Below are 19,246 nucleotides of genomic sequence, written 5' to 3' on the forward strand. Positions count from 1 at the left end.
TGATTTCTTCATCTGAAAACTGACTGTTCATATGTTTTGACCATTTATCAATTGGGGAATGACTTGTATTTTTATAAATTTGACTCCATTCCTTATATATTTGAGAAATGAGGCCTTTATCAGAGAAATTTGCTGTAAATTACAGTTCACCATGGTCATGTAACTTCCCCCACATGGGGGCTTGGTGCCTTACAAATGGTGCTAACAATAAAGCTAGTGGAGATGATGGAATTCTATCTGGACTGTTTAAAATCCTAAAAGATGATATTGTTAAAGTGCTGCACTCAACGTGCCAATAAATTTGGAAAAATCAATAGTCACCAGTGTTTTGGAAAAGATCAGTTAATGTCTCAATCCTAAGGAAGGGCAATGCCAAGGAATGTTCAAATCACCAAACAACTGTGCTCACTTCATGTGCCAGCAAGGTTATGCTTAAGATTGTGCAAGCTAGGTTTTAGTAATAAATGAACCAAGGATTACCAGAAGAACAGGCTGGTTTTTGAAGAGGCAAAGGAACTAGAGACCAAATTGCCAACTATAGAGAAAGCAAGGGAGTTTCAAAAAAAAAAATCTACTTCTACACTAAAGCCTTTGATTGTGTGGATCACAACAAACTGTGGTAAGTCCTCAAAGAAATGGGAACAGATCATCTTACTTGTCTCCTGAGCAATCTGTATATAGGCCAAGAAGCAAAAGTTAGAACCAAACATGGAACAAGTGATTGGCTTAAGATTGGGGATGGAATATGACAAGGTTGTACATTGCCACCTTATTTATTTATGTGTAGAATACATCATGTGAAATGCCAGGCTGAACAAATTAAAAGTTGGAATTAAGGCTGCTGAGAGAATACCAACAATCTCAGATATGCACAAGATACCACTCTGCTGGCAGAAAGTGGAAAAGAATCAAGAAGCCTCTAGCTGGCTTGAAGCTTAACATCAAAAAAACTAAAATCATGGCAACTGGTCCCATCACTTCCTAGCAAATAAAGGGAGAAGAAATACAAGCAATGTCAAAGATCACCACAGATGGCGACTGAGGTCATGAAATTAAAAGATACTGGCCCCTTGGAAGTGAAGCTATGGCAAATCCGGACAGCATACTAAAAAGCAGAGACATCATCTTGTTGACAAAGGTCCACATACAGCCAAACCTACAGTTTCCCAATAGCAATGTATGTATGGCTGGTAAGAGTTGGACAAGGAAAGCTGAACGCCTCAGAAATGACACTTTCGGTTGTGGTGCTGGAGGAGACTTTGCAGAGTCCCTTAGGCAACAAGGAGATTAAATCAGTCACTCCTTTAAAAGCCTGGAGTCACAAAGAGAAGGACACGACTGAACAACAAAAACAACACTGCTATCCAATGTTTCTAAGGTCTGTAGATTTTATCTTTGCAAAGTTTCTCACACACCAGCCCTTCTCTCTCCTAACACTGCTATCACCCAGACAGAAGTTGTCATTACCTCACAGCTTAACTATTTCAATGTTGTTGTTTGTTGTCTAGGTGGTCTCCCTGCCACAAATCCCTCCCCACTCCAGTCCATCCTCCGCTCAGCTGTCAAAGTGATCAAAGTGTAGGTCCCTCATTCAGCAAACTCCGGTGGCTCCCTAACACCTATGAGATCCAAAGTAAAAATATCATTTTATTAAGTCCATCCTATCCTGAGCCTTTCTTACCTTTCTAGTCTTCTTCTATCTTATTCCCCTCCACACACCCTGTGATCAGTGACACGGGACTCCTTGCTGTTCCTGAACAAGGCCCTTCACCTCTCGATTCTTCGTTTTCATTGGCTGGCCTCCATGCCTCAGATCCTCTTCTTCCCCATCTCCACTTCCTTTCAGTCTCAGCTAAAGTCTCACCTTCTGCAAGAACCTTGTCCCAGCCTTCTTTGTTCTTAGCACACTCCGTCTGAGACCCCCCCATATCTCTCTTCTATCTACCCTGCTTCTACAGAGTTGTTTATATGCTGTTTCCCCCACTGGACTTGAGAGCACCTGAGAGCTCACTCTTTTGGCTTTTTCATATTCCCTGGAACACAGCAAGTGCTTAATAAATGCTAGGTTCCTTACTGACTCTATACATATGGCTCCTTGTAAAAACTGTGAATTATTATGAAATGATGTGAAAACTTTACTAAGGGGTATAGTGAGTGTGGAGTCATAGGACCTGGGTTCAAATCCCAACTCTCCTACCTCCTAGATGACTAACCTGAAGCAAATCCTTTCACTCATCAGTTTCCTCGAAGTTCTCAGGATCCAAAAATCTGCAGGATCCCTTCTAGCTCTACTTATGCCCTGTGAACACTAAGGTCCCTTAGGTGTCTAAATCCCGTAAGAGTAGAGAAGATCACAAAAGATAAAAACAGATCATTCTAATTATATAAAATTGAAGAACTTTCATGCAAACCATATCTGGTCTAGTGAAACAAAAGCAATGATATGCGTAGGATCAAGAGGGAAATTACTGATTGGGGGAAAAAAACCACATCAAATATCTCTGAAAAAGATCTGCTATCTAAGCTATATAGGGGATTGACACGAATACATAGGATCAAAAGTCATTCCCCAATGGATAACCGATCAAGGAATGAATGGTTCTTAAGAGAATTGAAAACTATTAACGTCTGTGTGAAAGACGGCTCCAAACCAACCACAACAGCATAAGTACAAACTGAAACAACTCGGAGGTCACACCTCACACCCAGCAAGCTGACCGAGAGAGGGAATAACTGATGTGACAGGCTGTAGAAATGATCAAACTGGTCTGGAGAACAACTTGGAATTATGCAAAATAAGTGCCTAAGTGCCCATACCCTTTGACCTCTATATCTTGTTAGGAATATACCCCAAGGAGGTCAAAGGCAGAACAAAAAACTCCACATAGAACAAAATAATCAGAGCGGCACTTTTTGTGATTATTAAACAAAGAAATGAGAAAGGAACATACATAAGCAGCATAGAGCCAGAACAATCATTAAGTTTAACATATACTTTTAAAAGAATCATGCCGTAGGTAACAGATTCAGTGTCATATGAAGTCTTTTTTCTGTTTCTTTGAATAAGGAAATTTTCATGTTTGTCGATGTGTGTGAAGTTTATGATAATAAATAAAAAAATTTTTAAATAAAGTATATGCTAATTGATTGGTAAATGACTGAACTGGGATACATGGATGTGATGGAGTATCATTACACTATTAAGAAGTAGGAAGAATTCTGAAAAAAGTGGCTAAGAGTTGGATGAATGGATACAAAGTGAAGTAAACAGAACCAAGAAAGCAATATATATCATGACTGCACAAAGGAACAGGAGAACAACAAAGTACACCTGAATATATGGGATTATAATGCCTAAGTCTGCTACTAGGGAAAAGAAGATGCAGCTCCCTTTTTCAACTGGAGAGGTGTGTGCAGTGCTGTACAAGCTACCAAACAGAGCAGGTGGACTACCGTTTTTCTTTCATCTTTGTTACAAGTGAAGGCTCACCGTGGAGTGGGGATACATCTGGAAATGGTTGTGATGTTAAAAACAAAAGACGTCAATAAAACAACTTTTTAAAAAATTTTAAGAAAAAAAAACTTTATAATTCTATAATCTCTAAAATCAAAGTACTTAATCTAGGGTCCTCAGACAACTAGGGGTTCCACGGACAGATTTCAAGAGGTTCATGAACTTGAATGGGAAGAAAAAAAATATATATGTATATATGTATATGTGTGTGTGATATATTTTCATTAACCTCTAACTGAAATTCGGCATTTCCTTGGATTATGAGTTTTTAAAAAAATCCTTATTCTGAGAAGGGATTCATATGTGTCACCATACAGCCAAGGGGGTCCATGACACAAAAAAAGTTTAAGAGCCCCTGCTATAAGCTAAAATCCCTGCTTCTGTTTCCACCTCCTATGAGCCCACAGGGGTCAACTAAAGTCCTGACATCTTTAAATTCTCTGTTCCTAGGATCTTCTGAGTCCTTCTCATCTCTATAGTCTATACTCCTATGATTTCTAAATCCTTTCCATCTCTAAGGTCACTCCCACCTCCAAATCTGTGCTTCTGTGACATGAAGGCTTGATTGAACAAGCTCCACCAAAAGGCAACTGAACTATCTTTCTACTCACCATTCTTCCGCTCACTGAGTGGAGGCAGGTTGGGATTCCTGCCAGGATGTAGGCTTAGGGTCAGCTCAGGCTGCAGGGTAAGTTCCTGAAGCTCATTGGCAACAGCTTCACTCTGGGGGCTTGGTGCCGCAGCCAGGGCCACCAACACTGGCTCATCATCGTTGTCGCCAGCCCCTCCTCCGTCCAGCCCATTTACAGCAACGACGGAAGGGGGCAGGCACACCACACCGGAGAAATCCACTTTGGCTTTTGTGATGGCAACCTGGAAACCAAATGAAAAACAAAGTTCAGATGTCCAGTGCTACCCAGATCATCAGCTTAGTACTCTGGGGTTCCTAATTTACTGATGAATCTCATATTAGGGAGATCTGAAAAACAGAGAAGGCTGAAAAGCAAAGCAACAGGTAAGAACAAATGATGCCTGGAGACAGTCAGGCACCTCACTAACCTTAAGTACCAGCCCAATAAGGTCTGGAAATGGCTCTCAATTATGAAATAATACACTATTTTAAACTCTGTTGATTTACAATTTTTGACAATTCAACTCGGGTTGGAATGAAATTTACTATGATGTCTGTGAAGACAGAGTTTACCAGGCTAGTATTGGTCTTAAATAGCGCTGACCTGTTAAAAAGGATATCTTAAAAAATAACTGTAGTGAACATTCGTGGCTCATTACATATGCAGGGCAGGGCGGGCTAGTGCGGATGCGGATGTATGTCAGTGTCTGGAGAATCTGGCCTCAAACCTCTCTCTGCCATTTCTTCCCACCATGAGTGACCTTGAGCGCGTCACTGAAGCCTTAGTCACCTCCTCTATTAAGATAATGAGACTGAGTCACATGACCTGGCTGGTAAGACCTTGACTTAGAAATAAGTTATTGCCAGTTAGTGCGAGTAGTGGGACATCCTTTTGAGAGCCAGAAGGCGGTGAAGGGCCCCTCCCCCCACCTCCCCTCAGCTCTGCCCCTTTTCTGGCCTTCTCTCCAGGCCCTAGGCTGCCCAGACCCCATCAAGGAAGCCCGAAAGAACAAGAGCGTTCCTACTGCCTGGCTAAGCTAGGAATGAGAACTGTAAGCCGCCTTGCCACCTGCCCAGTGGACGGCTCCTTCTCCAATTAGAGAGCCAGCTACTCGAGGGCAGGAACTGTCTCATGATTTTTTCTAATTGTATTCCCAATGGCTGGCACAAAGTAAGACAATGTTTTTCATCCGTTCATTTAAAAAATGTTGTGCAATTCATTTTTCATATTAATTCTGTTAAATAAACACTTGAGTGCAAAGCACTGTGCTGGATATTAAAAGAGATACGAAGATGAGGAAAATGAGGAAAACGTATACTCAAGGAGCTTACAGTCTAGTAAAGCAGATCCTGTTCTAGATGACAGAATAAATGAGGTGTCATCTGCAGGGTAAGAAGGCTTACGGGGGCTTGAGGGATTAGAGAAGGATTTTAAAGAACAGCCAGGATTCTGAGTGAAGATTTAAGGAAGGCAAGGATAAAAAGAATATTCCATGAAGATGGAACCGTATCAGTGGAAAATAAGGCTGAGGAGGCAGAACCAAGATGAGGGAGTAACTGGGCTTCTTTCCACAACTTTTCCAAACAGATCTAGAAAATGCACGAAATCAACTCCTGAGTGGGAAATACAGAAAGTTACAGGGAGTATTCTGTCTGGTCCAAGTCAACACAGGTAGATAGAGAAGTTAGCTGATGCCAGGGCCTAGGATACTAGGACAGAAGCACGGCCTGGCATCCAGGGAGAGGTTGTACAACAAGGCAAGAGGAGGTCTCAGAACTCAGGGGGGCCTAGGGCACCACAATGGGCAGATGACTCGATTAGGAGGCCCTGGATGGGATACTGAGAAAGCAGATCAGAAGCAAGCAGTAGTGGCATGGCTCAGACCACAGGAGCAGAGCAGGATATCAGCTCCAGCCTCTAGCCCAGCCTGCAGAAGAATGACCAAAGGGGAGCCTGTAGTTTTGCCCTCTGAACCAGCAGAACTTCCCAGATGACTGATAGGGTCAGAACTAGCAGCAATCTATGGTTGCTCTGACAAAAACCCAGGTCAGAAACTTGGAGAACTTGGACCAGAAAGGTAGCAATTAAACTCTGCCTGGGATCAGGCCCACTGTGAACACTGAAAGCTTTCTAGTCCCAAACCTGGCCTGTCCCTGAGATCCTGGAACAACACAACCCTCAACACCTCAAGAAAGCAGCAAAAAGACAAGCCCAGGCCTTCCCTCCAGAAACGTGTAGAGTCCACTCCTAACCTCAAATCTGAAGTCAGGAAGAAGACTGGAAGAAGGGACAAAGAACCCCACTATAATGAGCCATTATGATGGTAGGGACCATCAAAGGCACAAACACAGAAGAAGAAAATGACTTCTACACATTTACAAGCAAATCTCAAGAAAAAAAGTTTAGTCACAAACTCAACCAGAATTCCTGAAAGAGATGAAACAAGAGTTTAAAAATGTTTTATAAGTGAAATGAAAGCATTTGAGGAAGAAATTGGAAAAGAAATGAGAGCTATCAAAGAAAGAATCAGAAAAGGAATTAACAACTTGGCACAAGAGATTCAAAACCTTATCCAACAAACTCCCTGAAAATCAGTAACTTGACATGACAACAAGAAATATTAAAACTAAATCAAAAGGCTGGGAAAAAAAACAGAAGAAAACATAAGATACCTCATAATAAAAACAACTGATGTGGAAAACAGATCAAGGAGGAAAAGTAATGCCATGGCCAAAAAAAAAGGGCCTAGATGTCATTTCAAGGAATGTTCAAAGAAAAGTGCCTAGATCTCTTCTAACCAGAGGACAAAGCAGAAAAAGAAAGACTGGTCACCCATCTGAAAGCAACCTCAAAATGAAAACTCCCAGGAACATTATCACCAAAATCCAATTCATCCAGGTCAAAGGAAAACTACTGCAAACATCCAGAAGGAAAGAATTCAAGTGTCTCTGAGTCACAATCAGAATCACACAATTTAGTAACCACTGCTACAAAGGAACGGAGAGTTTGGAAGATGGTATTCCAGAAGTCCAAGGATATAGGTTTACAATCAAAGATAACTTACCCAGCAAGGCTGAGTATATTCACACAGTGAGGAAAATGAATCTTTAATAAAATACTTCCAAGAATTCCTAAGGAAAAGAGCAGAGATAAATAGAAATTTTGAAGTCCAGAGAGATCATGAAAGACACAAATAAGTCATCACAAATGACCAATCAAAATGGACTAAACAAGGATAAACTATCTAAACATATGGGGAAATGATACATGTGTCTCCTCTGAATTGTATCTTCATCAGGAGCTACAGTCTAATTAGACAGAAGGCCTAGAAGTGTTATAGAAATCTATATAAACAAGGAGGACTGAAGGGATTAGATGCCATTTGAACCTTTCTTTCCTCCGAACTAGTTAAAGGAGGGAAGAACACACCTAAGCACAGAATTGGCTGCAGAAATACAGCTCACTCGAACAGGGAAAACAGGCAAGAAAGGGGGTGGATGTGAAGAGGAGAGTCAAAGGGCAGAAAAGATGAGAACCTGTGATTGGACTCTTGGAGAGGGAAAGAGAAGAGAGACAAAGAAGCAATAGCAGACTTCATCAAACCTAGACTACTGGAACTGAGCACATGCCTTTTCTCTCACCAACCTCTCCTTTGTAAAGAGGGAAAGAGCTAACTCTGATCAAGGTAATGATTAACTGTTATAATAAAAAATGCTACCCACTTCCTTCCTGAGAGGTGAGGGACTCCGGGTGTAGACTGAGACATACTCTTTTGGAATTTGTTTTGCTTGACTATGCAAATTTGTTGCAAGGATTTTATTTTACTTTCTTTTTCAATGGGAGAAGGGAGAGTGAAAGAAAGTGGGTTTTTGTTCATTAAAAAAATAAGTTTAAAAAAAGAGGGTACATATTTCTTACAAGGGTTTTGTTTTCTTTTTTTCAATGGGGGGAGCACAGTGGGAGAGAAAATACTGTAAATGCTTACTAACTGGGACGGGGGGGGGGGCCTAGAAAGGAAAGAATAAGAGTATCCAGGAAGAGAGGATAGTCAACAGTGCCAAATGAAGCTAACAGGTCAAAAAGGATGAGGACTGAAAAAAGCTAAGTTAGATTTTACAAGTAAAGGATCATAAGCAATTTTAAAGAAAGCTGTCTCAGTTAAGTGATAAGTTGGAAAGCAGATTATATAGTTAAGAATTAGAAAAAAAAAAAAGGAAAAGTAGACACGAGTGGTTGAGAAAGGAGGGAGAAATGCACTATACAAGGACAGCTTCCTGGAATGGCAGAGTCCAGGGGCAGTTTTTTATATAGGAGACTTGGGCATGTTTGAAAGCAGAAGGGAGGACCAGTCGACAGGGAGAAGTTAAAGATTAGAGAGGGAGGGGTGATTTTTGACACTTCGTTCTGCTTAAGAAGACAGAAGAGATATGGACCCAAAGGCACATATAGAGGGCTTAGCCTGGACAAGAAAAGCCACTTCATGGTCTGAGGCTGGGGAAAAGGAGGAAAGAAATAGGGATGATGTCACAGGCTTTCGAGTTGAAGCTGAAAAGGAGGGAGATGAAGAAGCTCCCATCAAACAGCCCCAATTTTCTCAATATAGTAGGAGGTGGGTCTTGGCTTAGGGACAAGAAGAGGGAAAGGTATGGGAAAGTTAGAGAGAGAAGAGAAAGTTTGAAAAAGCTTTTGTGATAAGTGCGCTCAAGCTATCAATTAGGGAGGAATAAAAGGACTGTCTGTACTGCTCTAGCAAGGGCCCACTCAATGGACCCAGTTCACCATGGTCATGTAACTTCCGCCGGCTCTGATTTGCAACAAGTAGGATCAACAGGGGAAGATGGTGGGAATAATAAAGGCCTGAGTTTTGGGAAGGGAAAAGCAACCACTAGACAAGAAAAGGGATTAAATAATAGAGGGTAACATGGAATTTTTCTTTAAAAGATTTCTGTCAAGGAGCATTTTCGTTTCCATCCCAATTTTTCTTTGCTGGTTTTTGAGCTGTGGGTTACAGCTTATCTACAACACTAAGAGATTCCTTTTCTCAATATCACAGCACAAGGTAGGCCAAACTGCTACATTAAATACTCATACAAATCAGCACAGAATCTGAGGACTCCTCCTGTTGTGCAAACCACACCACCCATCTGGAGGTAATTTTCAACCATACGGTAGAGAGTGAGGAGGGGAATGGAAAAAGCTAACAGACTTCCTGGCCACTGCAGACTCTGCTTGGCTAGGAGTAAACATGAGCAAAAAGATTTCAGTTTTTTTTTTTTTTTTTTGTACATACTAGTTTGGAATGAGAAACTTGTTGAGACAAGCTGGAACTGGGATGAAGACAGGCAGCAACGGGGAGGGGGGTGGACGCTTGAAGGTGAGGCTTTGTTTGCGATGAACCAGTTGAGTTATTCCTCTGACAATGGACCATTTGAAAGAGAGCCCTACTTTCCACTGCCAGAGGCACCGTGTCATTAGGTTGCCCAAGCTGAACTCCCTCCCAACTATAAACTCAAAGAAATGCCCCTATTTTGCAAAGCAACCCAGTGGCAAGGAGTATTTGAGAAGCCGATTAAATATTTGAAGCACTAGTAATGGATGTGGTGCTTTTTCAAAAGGATTCCTATTTTTTAAGAACTGAGAAACAGATTCAGAGTAAGAAAGCCACCTGGGCAGGTCTTCAGCATCTGTCTGAGTTCTGTTAGCTCAGAAGCCAAGGTGGCCCCAGAGGCCGAAGCCTCTGCTCTGTTCACTTGAACTCACTTCCTCTACTTCTCCAGCTCCAAACAGATACATAGGCAACCTTAGCAGGGACTGATCCTGGCCACAGAATGGACAGGGTCCCAATGGTGCCTCCTGTTCTAGGAGAGCACAATGAGTAGATTCATGAATCACTGTGTTTAGGGTTCAGTTACAAAGTCCACCTTGGCTAAGCTTGGTCCAGACCACGTTTCATCCTCACTTCTGACTTGGCTCTTTTTAGTTGAGTCCTACCACTTGCTCAGCCCCCCCCCCCCACCTCTCATATTCAAACAATATGAATTAATTTGTGGTTCCATTTTCATAACATTTCTCTCATCTGACTTCCTTTTACAGGAAAACGTAGGTTCTTCCTGCCTCCACTGTCGCCTTTCTCGAAGTCATCCTCTACAGCACTACCAGGCTTACCCTCCTTACCAGTAATGCCATTGCTCAGCTCAAAACTCTTCAGTGGTTCCTATGGCCTTCTGAGTAAAGTTCAAGCTACTCTTGCCCCAATTTGATGACCCCCCCCCCCCAAGCTGGCACTACAACCTTACCTCTACTCACCTGCCTCCAACCCCACGCCCCAAACTAGACCCAAATTTAACAGTGATCTTTCCCACTATGCCAACCCTGCCCCCCACCTGGAATAACCTCCGTCGCCCCCCTATGCCTGTTTAATTGTAAAGCCCAGCTAAACCAATCAACCAACAAGCATCTAGTAAGTGCCCGGGCACTAGGGCACCAAAGACAAAAATGAAGCAGTCCTTGCCCTCAAGTTTATAATCTATAAGAAGAGACAACAGGCACACACAAGCAAATTAAAAATATCTGTGCAAAGCCAAGATGGCGGCTGGAAAGCAGGGACTTGTATATGCTCCCACCCAGGTCCCTCCAAACACCTATAAAAATGGCTCTGAACAAATTCTAGAACTGTAGAACCCACAAAATCGCAGGGGGAAGCAGGGCTCCAGCCCAGGACAGCCTGGACAGTTGCTGGGTAAGGTCTATCACACGGACCTGGGAGAGGAGCAGAGTGGAGCCCAGCGTGGGCTGCATGGATCAACCAGACTGGGAGCCAGGCAGAACAGGCCCTAGCGCCCTGAATCAGTGAGCTGTGGCAGTTACCAGACTTCTTAACCCACAAACACCCAAGACAACAGAGAAGGTAGTGGGAAAACCTACTGGGACAAAGTGAAAGGAGTTCACGGTTCAGCCAACACCTCAGGGGGCAGTGGAGGTGGTGCAGCTACAGAACTACAGCTGCAGTTGCTTCCGGCCCCAGGCCCACCTGGTGGAAGGAATTAAGTGGCAGATTCCAGCAGCAGTGCAGAACCAGCTTATATCTGAGTCAAGGTCTAGGTTGACGGTTCTTGGGGGAGGAGGAACGCTGGTGTGGCAGAGCTTGCTGTGTAGCTCTGAAAACAATAGCACAGCCCCTCAAGCTTGGGACAAAGTACTCTCTACTCTACAAGCAGTCATACCCTGACAAAAAACTCAACAGTCAAGTAAGTTGGCTGGGAACAAGGCCAGGCAGCGAAAACAGACTCAGATTCAGACTCAGACTTTGGAATCTTTCTTTGGTGACAAAGAAGACAAAAACATACGGCCAGAAGAAGTCAACAAAGTCAAAGAGCCTACATCAAAAGCCTCCAAGAAAAATATGAATTGGGCTCCAGCCATGGAAGAGTTCAAAAAGGATTGGGAAAAGCAAGGTAGAGAAGTAGAAGAAAAATTGGGAAGAGAAATGAGAGTGATGTGAGAAAACCATGAAAAACAAGTGAATGACTTGCTAAAGGAGACCCAAAAAAATACTGAAGAAAACAACACCTTAACAAATAGACTAACCCAAATGGCAAAAGAGCACCAAAAACCCAATGAGGAGAAGAATGCCTTGAAAGGCAGAATTAGCCAAATGGAAAAGGAGGTCCAAAAGACTACTGAAGAAAATACTACCTTAAAAATTAGATTGGAGCAAGTGGAAGCTAGTAACTTTATGAGAAATCAAGATATTATAAAACAGAACCAAAGCAATGAAAAAACGGAAGACAATGTCAAATATCTCATTGGAAAAACCACTGACCTGGAAAATAGATCCAGGAGAGATAATTCAAAAATTATTGGACTACCTAAAAGCCATGATCAAAAAAGAGCCTAGATATCATCTTTCAATAAATTATCAAGGAGAACTGCCTTGATATTCTAGAGCCAGAGGGTAAAATAGAAATTGAAAGAATCCACAGATCGCCTCCTCAAAAAGATCCCAAAAAGAAAACTAGGACTATTGTTGCCAAATTCCAGAGCTCCCAGATCAAGGAGATAATACTGCAAGAAGCCAGAAAGAAACAATTTGAATACTGTGGAAACACAATCAGGATAACACAAGATCTAGCAGCTTCTACATTAAGGGATGAAAGGGCTTGGAACATGATATTCTGGAGGTCAAAGGAGTTAGGATTAAAACCAAGAATTACCTACCCAGCAAAACTGAGTATCATGCTCCAAGGCAAAGTATGGATTTTCAATAAAATAGAGGACTTTCAAGCTTCCAAAAGTGAAAAGACCAGAGCTGAATAGAAAATTTTATTTTCAAATACAAGAATCAAGAGAAGCATGAAAAGGTAAACAAGAAAGAGAAATCATAAGGGACTTACTAAAGTTGAACTGTTCTGTTTACATTCCTACATGGAAAGATGATGTGTATAATTCATGAGACCTCAGTATTAGGGTAGCTGAAGGGAATATACATATATAGTGAGTCAGAGGGCACGGGGTGAGTTGAATATGAAGGGATGATATCTAAAAAAAAAAATCAAATTAAGGTTTGAGAGAGGAATATATTGAGAGAGGGAGAAAGGGAGAGATAGAATGGGGTAAATTATCTAACATAAAAGTGGCAAGAAAAAGCAGTTCTGTAGGAAGGGAAGAGGGGGCAGGTGAGGGAGAATGAGTGAATCTTGCTCTAATAGGATTTGACCTGAGGAGGGAATAACATACACACTCAATTGGGTATCTTACCCCACAGGAAAGAAGGAGGAAGGAGATAAAAAAGGGGGGAACGATAGAAGGGAGGACAGATAGGGGGAGGAGATAATCAAAAACAAACACTTTTGAAAAGGGTCAGGGTCAAGGGAGAAAACTGAATAAAGGGGGATAGGATAGGATGGAGCAAAATATAGTCTTTCACAACATGAGTATTGTGGAAGGGTTTTACATAATGATACGCATGTGGCCTCTGTTGAATTGCTTGTCTTCTTAGGGAGGGTGGGGGAGGGAAGAGGGGAGAGAATTTGGAACTCAGAGTTTTAAAAACAGATGTTCAAAAAAAAAAAGTTTTTGCATGCAACTAGGAAATAAGATATACAGACACAATGGGGCATAGAAATCTATCTTGCCCTACAAGAAAGTAAGGGAAAAGGGGGTAGGGGTGGGGAGTGGGGTGACAGAAGGGAAGGCTGACTGGGGAACAGGGCAACCAGAATATATGCCATCTTGGAGTGGGGGGGGTAGAAATGGGGAGAAAATTTGTAATTCAAACTCTTGTGAAAATCAATGCTGAAAACTAAAAATATTAAATAAATAAATAATCAATAAAAATAAATGTTAAAAAAATCTATGTAATAAACTCAAGGCAAATGGGGTGAGCACCAGCAGGTGCAACAGAGCTTCGAAGAGGGAGAGGAAAGACCTCGTGAAAAGGAGGGAGGCAAAATGCTAGCTAGGGTGAGGGAGGAGTGTGTTCCAGCCCATTGTGAAGTCATGGAGACAGGCCACACTGTCACACTCAGCAGCCAGAAGTCCTGCCTTGAGTCTCAGAGAAGCTCTCCCACATTGCCTGTTCCTTCAGGAGTGCTGACTGCTGCTCAGTAATCCCAGCCAGCAAACACATCTGTGACATATCTGTAATAGGTTAGTAATTTGGGGTATGATGAGCTCACTGGGGGCAGCTGGGTGCTCAGTTCCTATAGCTTTACTGGTCAGGGTGTTAATTCCAATTAAAAATGTTGCTTTTGATCCTACCCAGTCTGAACATCACTGTCCACTTTGGGCAAAAGGGGAGTTGAATTTTTCGTATTTTGTAACCACCAGCAGCCCCACAAGCCTGGTCAAAGTAGTGATGTGTCCTGGGAGGCAAGAGTTGTTGTAAGTGAGGTAGGCCAAAGTGCCACTACCTCCCCTCCAAGCCCAGGAGAAGCAAGTCCAAGAGCCCCAGAAACAGCCCTGCTTCCAGCTCACCCCCAATGGTCAGTGTCCAGGGTGGGCAGCTTTGGTCAAAACACCTACCATCCTACCACCAGTCTCAGACCAATTCCAACAAAAGGGAGGTCAGGAGAAGTTCAAAGGTCCCAGGAACAGTGGCACCCCAAGATCACCAGCCTGGCTTCCAGCCTACTTCTGCATCCGCTGTACAGCGAATTAACCCTTGGGAAGCCTTGACCCAGACAACATGCTGCAGCCCCCACCTGCCCAAAAGCCCACAGCCACTGAAAAGCCAGAAAAAAAGAGTTCACCAGCATTCTTGTCACTGTGAAACGGACTTGCATCAGAACAGGACGCAGACTTTAACCTGAAGGAAGATGCATCCCTCTGCGCTGGGCCACTGTATCCTAAGGATCACGGGGCCTTTCCATCTGACTTGCAGCTGACCCCCCATATGGGATATTTCTATATGAGATGTACTAAGCACCTGAAAGTAGGAACAGACTTGCTTTTCAATTTGTATCCCTTGATGCTTTATGCATAGGAAGAGCTTTGAAAATGCTTTTTTCTGGGGCTTCTGTGAAGAAGGGGACAGACATCCCCACCAACCATCTGCCACCCACAGGATGGGCAAGCCAGTCTCACTGAAGAAGCAGGGGATCCAGAGAGTAAAACAGGAGGCAGCCAAGTCAGTCACCAATATGGCTTTGACCATCACTTTCACTTGGACCCTGATGGGAACAAGCCACACCACCAGCCACCAGAAGAAGACGGCTCCTTCTGGCAAGGGTTGTAGTCACAGCTTCTGAAGACCCAGGAAGGAGATTTCTTATCACCAAAGGCCTTAGCCCTGGCCAATCAGAAAGCAATATGATTTTATCAGTGGAAATGGTCTTTAAGAATAGGCCTAGACACCTGTTTTGTCACTGCACCCCAGAGACAATGAGCTCTTTCCATGTGACCTGCAGGTGAAACCTTTCGCATGTGTTGTCCCCTCCATTGCAATGTGAGGCTCCTCTACAGTTGAGACTGTCTTACTTTTCTATTTGTATCCATAACAAATGCTTCTTCTTTAACTTTTCAGTCATAAATTCATAATCACTCCAAGCTGGGTTCCTATCCCTTTCTTATCTTCTTGCCCCAAATACAGCTTCCCAAAATCCTTCTTTTTGTCTTTTTAGTGTTCATCCTAAGTCTCAGAGCCCACCCGGTTTAAGGCTTTTTTTTTTAATTTTTTATTTTTAGTTTACAACATTCAATTCTACATAATTTTGAGTTCCAGATTTTCTTCCCTCCCTCCCCCTCTCCCTCCCCAAGACAGCATGGAATCCCATATAGCTTCCATGTATAACTTCGCATTGAATTAATTTATACAGTAGTCAAGTTGTGAAGAACTGTGATCAATGAAATGAATCATGCGAAAGAAGAAACAGGACCAAAAAAAAAAACCAACCCAAAAACAAAAACAAAAGAGAAGAAAAAAAGGCAAGCATGAAGTGTGCCTCAATCTGCATTCATACTTCATAGTTCTTTCTCTGGATGTAGATAGCATTCTCCATCGTGAGTCCTTTGGAGTTGTCTTTGTACTTTGTGTTGCTGAGAAGAGCGAAATCTGTCAGGGTTGGTCCTCACAGAATCCATACATCTGTGGTTGTGTATAATGTTCTCCCGGCTCTGCTCCGCTCACTCAGCATTATGTCGTGTAGGTTTTTCCAGGTTGTTAGGAAGTCCATATCATCCCCATTTCTTAGAGCACAATAGTATTCCATTACCTTCATATACCACAACTTGTTCAGCCATTCCCCAATTGATGGGCATCCCTTTGATTTCCAATTCTTAGCTACCGCAAAAAGAGCCACTATAAATATTTTTGTACATATGGGTCCTTTTCCCGCTTGTGTGATTTCTTTGGGATACAACCCTAGAAGTGGTATTGCTGGGTCAAAGGGTATGAACATTCCTGTGGCCCTTTGGGCATAGTTCCAAATTGCTCTCCAAAATGGCTGGATCAGCTCACAACTCCACCAGCAAAGTAACAATGTTCCAGTTTTCCCACATCCTCTCCAGTATTTATCATTTTCCTGTTTTGTTATTTTAGCCAATCTGACAGGAGAGATGTGGTATCTAAGAGTTGTTTTGATTTGCATTTCTCTAATCAGTAGTGATCCAGAGCATTTTTTCATATGCCTATAGATAGCTTTAATTTCTTCCTCTGAAAACTGCCTGTTCATATCCTTTGACCATTTCTCAATTGGGGAATGACTTGTATTCCTATATATTTGACTCAGTTCCCTGTATATTTTAGAAATGAGGCCTTTAGCAGAGACACTAGTTGTAAAGATTTTCTCCCAATTTTCTGCTTCCCTCCTAATTTTTGTTGCATTGGCTTTTTTTTGTACAAAAACATTTCAATTTAACATAATCAAAATTATCCATTTTGCATTTTGTAATGCTCTCTATCTCTTGATGGGTCATGAATTCTTTTCTTTTCCATAAATCTGATGGGTAAACTATTCCTTGCTCTCCCAAATTACTTATAGAGTATCAGCCTTTACTCCTAAATCATCAACCCATTTTGACTTTATTTTGGTATATGGTGTAAGATATTGGTCTATGCCCATTTTCTGTCCTACCATTTTCCAATTTTCCCAACAGTTTTTGTGAAATAGTGAATTATTAGCCCAGAAGCTGGCCTCTTTGGGTTTATCAAAGAGTAGATTGCTATAGTCATTGACTTCTCCATCTTGTGTTCCTATCCTATTCCACTGATCCACCACTCTGTTTCTTGACCAGTACCAGGTAGTTTTGATGACTGCTGCTCTATAGTACAGTTTAATATCTGGTATGGCCAGGCCACCTTCTCTAGCATTTCTTTTCATCAATACCTTAGATATTCTAGACCTCTTGTTCTTCCAGATGAATTTTGTTATTATTTTGTCCAGCTCTGTAAAATAATTTTTTGGTAGTTCAATTGGTATGGCTCTGAATAGATTAATTTAGGTAAAATTGTCATTTTTATTATATTAGCTCGGCCTAACCATGAGCAACTGATATTTTTCCATTTATTTAGATTTGACTTTATTCACGTGAAAAGTGTTTCATAATTACGTTCATATAGGCCCTGGTTTTGTCTTGGCAGATAGATTCCCAAATATTTTATAGTGTCTATAGTAACTTTGAATGGAATTTCTCTTTCTATCTCTTGCTGTTGGGCTTTGTTAGTAATGTATAGGAATGCTGAGGATTTATGTGGGTTTATTTTATATCCTACAACTTTGCTAAAGTTGTTTATTATTTCAAGTAGTTTTTTACTTGACTCTCTAGGATTCTCTAAGTAAATCATCATATCATCTACAAAAAGTGATAATTTAGCTTCTTCTTTTCCTATTCAAGGCTTAAGGCTTTTTGACATAACTCTTAGAAGACACTTTGACACACTTTTATATTTGTCCTCAATTACTTTTCTCCTCTCATGTATTAATATTTAAGCACACATAAAACAATGTACTGATTTCAAAATAAAAAAAACTTTAAAATTCACCCAGTCCTTAAAAGAAAAGTTTTTTTAACTTCTCAACTGAAACATAACAGAAAATCTGTTAAATATCCTAACACTCTGTAAATAATGCATAAGATCCAAGGAATCTTATGTAACTTGGTAGAACATATGAACTTTAAAGCCAGGGACCTTCTTAACTCTACAGTAAAGTACACAAGAAAGATCCAACTAAAATCATTTCCATTTTCCACAGCCATTCGTTTGACAGGCATCTTCATTAGTCTCTCATGTACAGAGCGGGCCAAACATTGAAGGAGAAAGAAAGGTTTGATATGACAGTTTCTACTCTTGACAAGTTTATAATGTACTTTTCCATCCAGATTATTGTTCTTCGGGCCTTTCAGTCATGTCCAACTCTCCATTTGGGGTTTTCTTGGCAGAGCCATTTCTTTCTCCAGCAAATTTTACAGATAAGGAAACTGAGGCAAACAGGGTTAAGTGACTTGCCCAGGGTCATATGGCTAGGAAGTATCTGAAGTTAGATTTGAACTCAAGAAGATAAGTCTTCCTGACTCCAGGCCCAGTACTCTACCTACTGTGCCACCTAGCTGCCCCTTTCCAATCATACCAAGGCAGAAATTCCCTTAATATTATAAGAAATTTAGTGTATTAAAAGACAAATAGAGATACAGACACCCAAGAAATTCATGATTGACTCTCACTGACTACTGCAATATACAGAACAAGATGCTTTTTAAAAAATCAATAAAAAGCAAACCGCTTCTCAAAAAAACACGTCTCGATCATGGGCAACTCTGATATCCGATCTTTCCAGAGTTTGGAACACTTTTCAAATGTCACTGTCTTATAAATTTCATCTCTGCAATCACTCGGCTTGCCCCTGGAAGAGGAGGGCAAAGCATGTTTCCAAGTTCATACTCGAACTTGAGCTCATTCCTAAGTTGTAGTTTCTGGAAAATATACAAAATTTCTTCTGGCTCTACAAAACCTTCTGCCTGACCCAAGAAGCATTTGGAAAAGGTATCATTTTAAACTCCTATAAAGTTACACTGCTGGAAACACCATAAATATACATTTAATTAAGTGGCTATATTTTTCTGTTAGCGTTAAGGGCGTTATAAAGAAAGCTAGAAAGGCCCCAAATGACTCAAATCAAGTCAACAAACATTTATCAAAGGACAATTATGTGCCAGGACCTGTGGTTTAAAGACAAAAATAAACAGAGTCCCTGTCTTCCATGAATTTGCATTCCTCCAAGGCTGATCAACATGTCCCCAGAGAAGGAAACACAAAATCTACACAACAGAATTCGATTTCCAGGTGAAGGGATCCTCACTGAGGGGATGAGGGAAAGCCTCCTCCTCGAGGAGGGAGCACTTGGAGGGAGGAGTTGCAATATAGTAAGTCATTTCCAACTTCAATCCATCGCAAAGCATGCACCAAGGGCCTGCTGGGGCAGATTCTACTAGGTAAAAAGACAATGTGAAATGGGCCTGCTTGCAAGTAGGTTACAGTCTAGAGGGGAGGGTTATGGCCTACATACAAACAAGTACATGCAAAATAAAGCAATACAAGGTCATTTAGGGGGAAGGTACAAGCAGAACCAGGGGACCAGGGAAGGCCTCCTGGAGGAAGGAGCAT

At 41.6% G+C, this 19,246-nt stretch overlaps 1 protein-coding gene across 1 annotated transcript in view; it reads right to left on the reverse strand.

Moving 5' to 3' along the window:
- MRTFA (myocardin related transcription factor A) overlaps positions 1–19,246 on the reverse strand; it is a 227,596-nt gene that overhangs the window by 146,774 nt on the left and 61,576 nt on the right. Inside the window, exon 3 of the mRNA XM_036760825.1 lies at positions 4,126–4,387. Coding sequence (XP_036616720.1) covers positions 4,126–4,387 — 262 coding nt within the window. The remainder of the gene's footprint in view (positions 1–4,125; positions 4,388–19,246) is intronic.

Source organism: Trichosurus vulpecula, chromosome 5, assembly GCF_011100635.1.
Source record: "Trichosurus vulpecula isolate mTriVul1 chromosome 5, mTriVul1.pri, whole genome shotgun sequence".
In the NCBI taxonomy this organism is placed as follows: Eukaryota; Metazoa; Chordata; class Mammalia; order Diprotodontia; family Phalangeridae; genus Trichosurus; species Trichosurus vulpecula.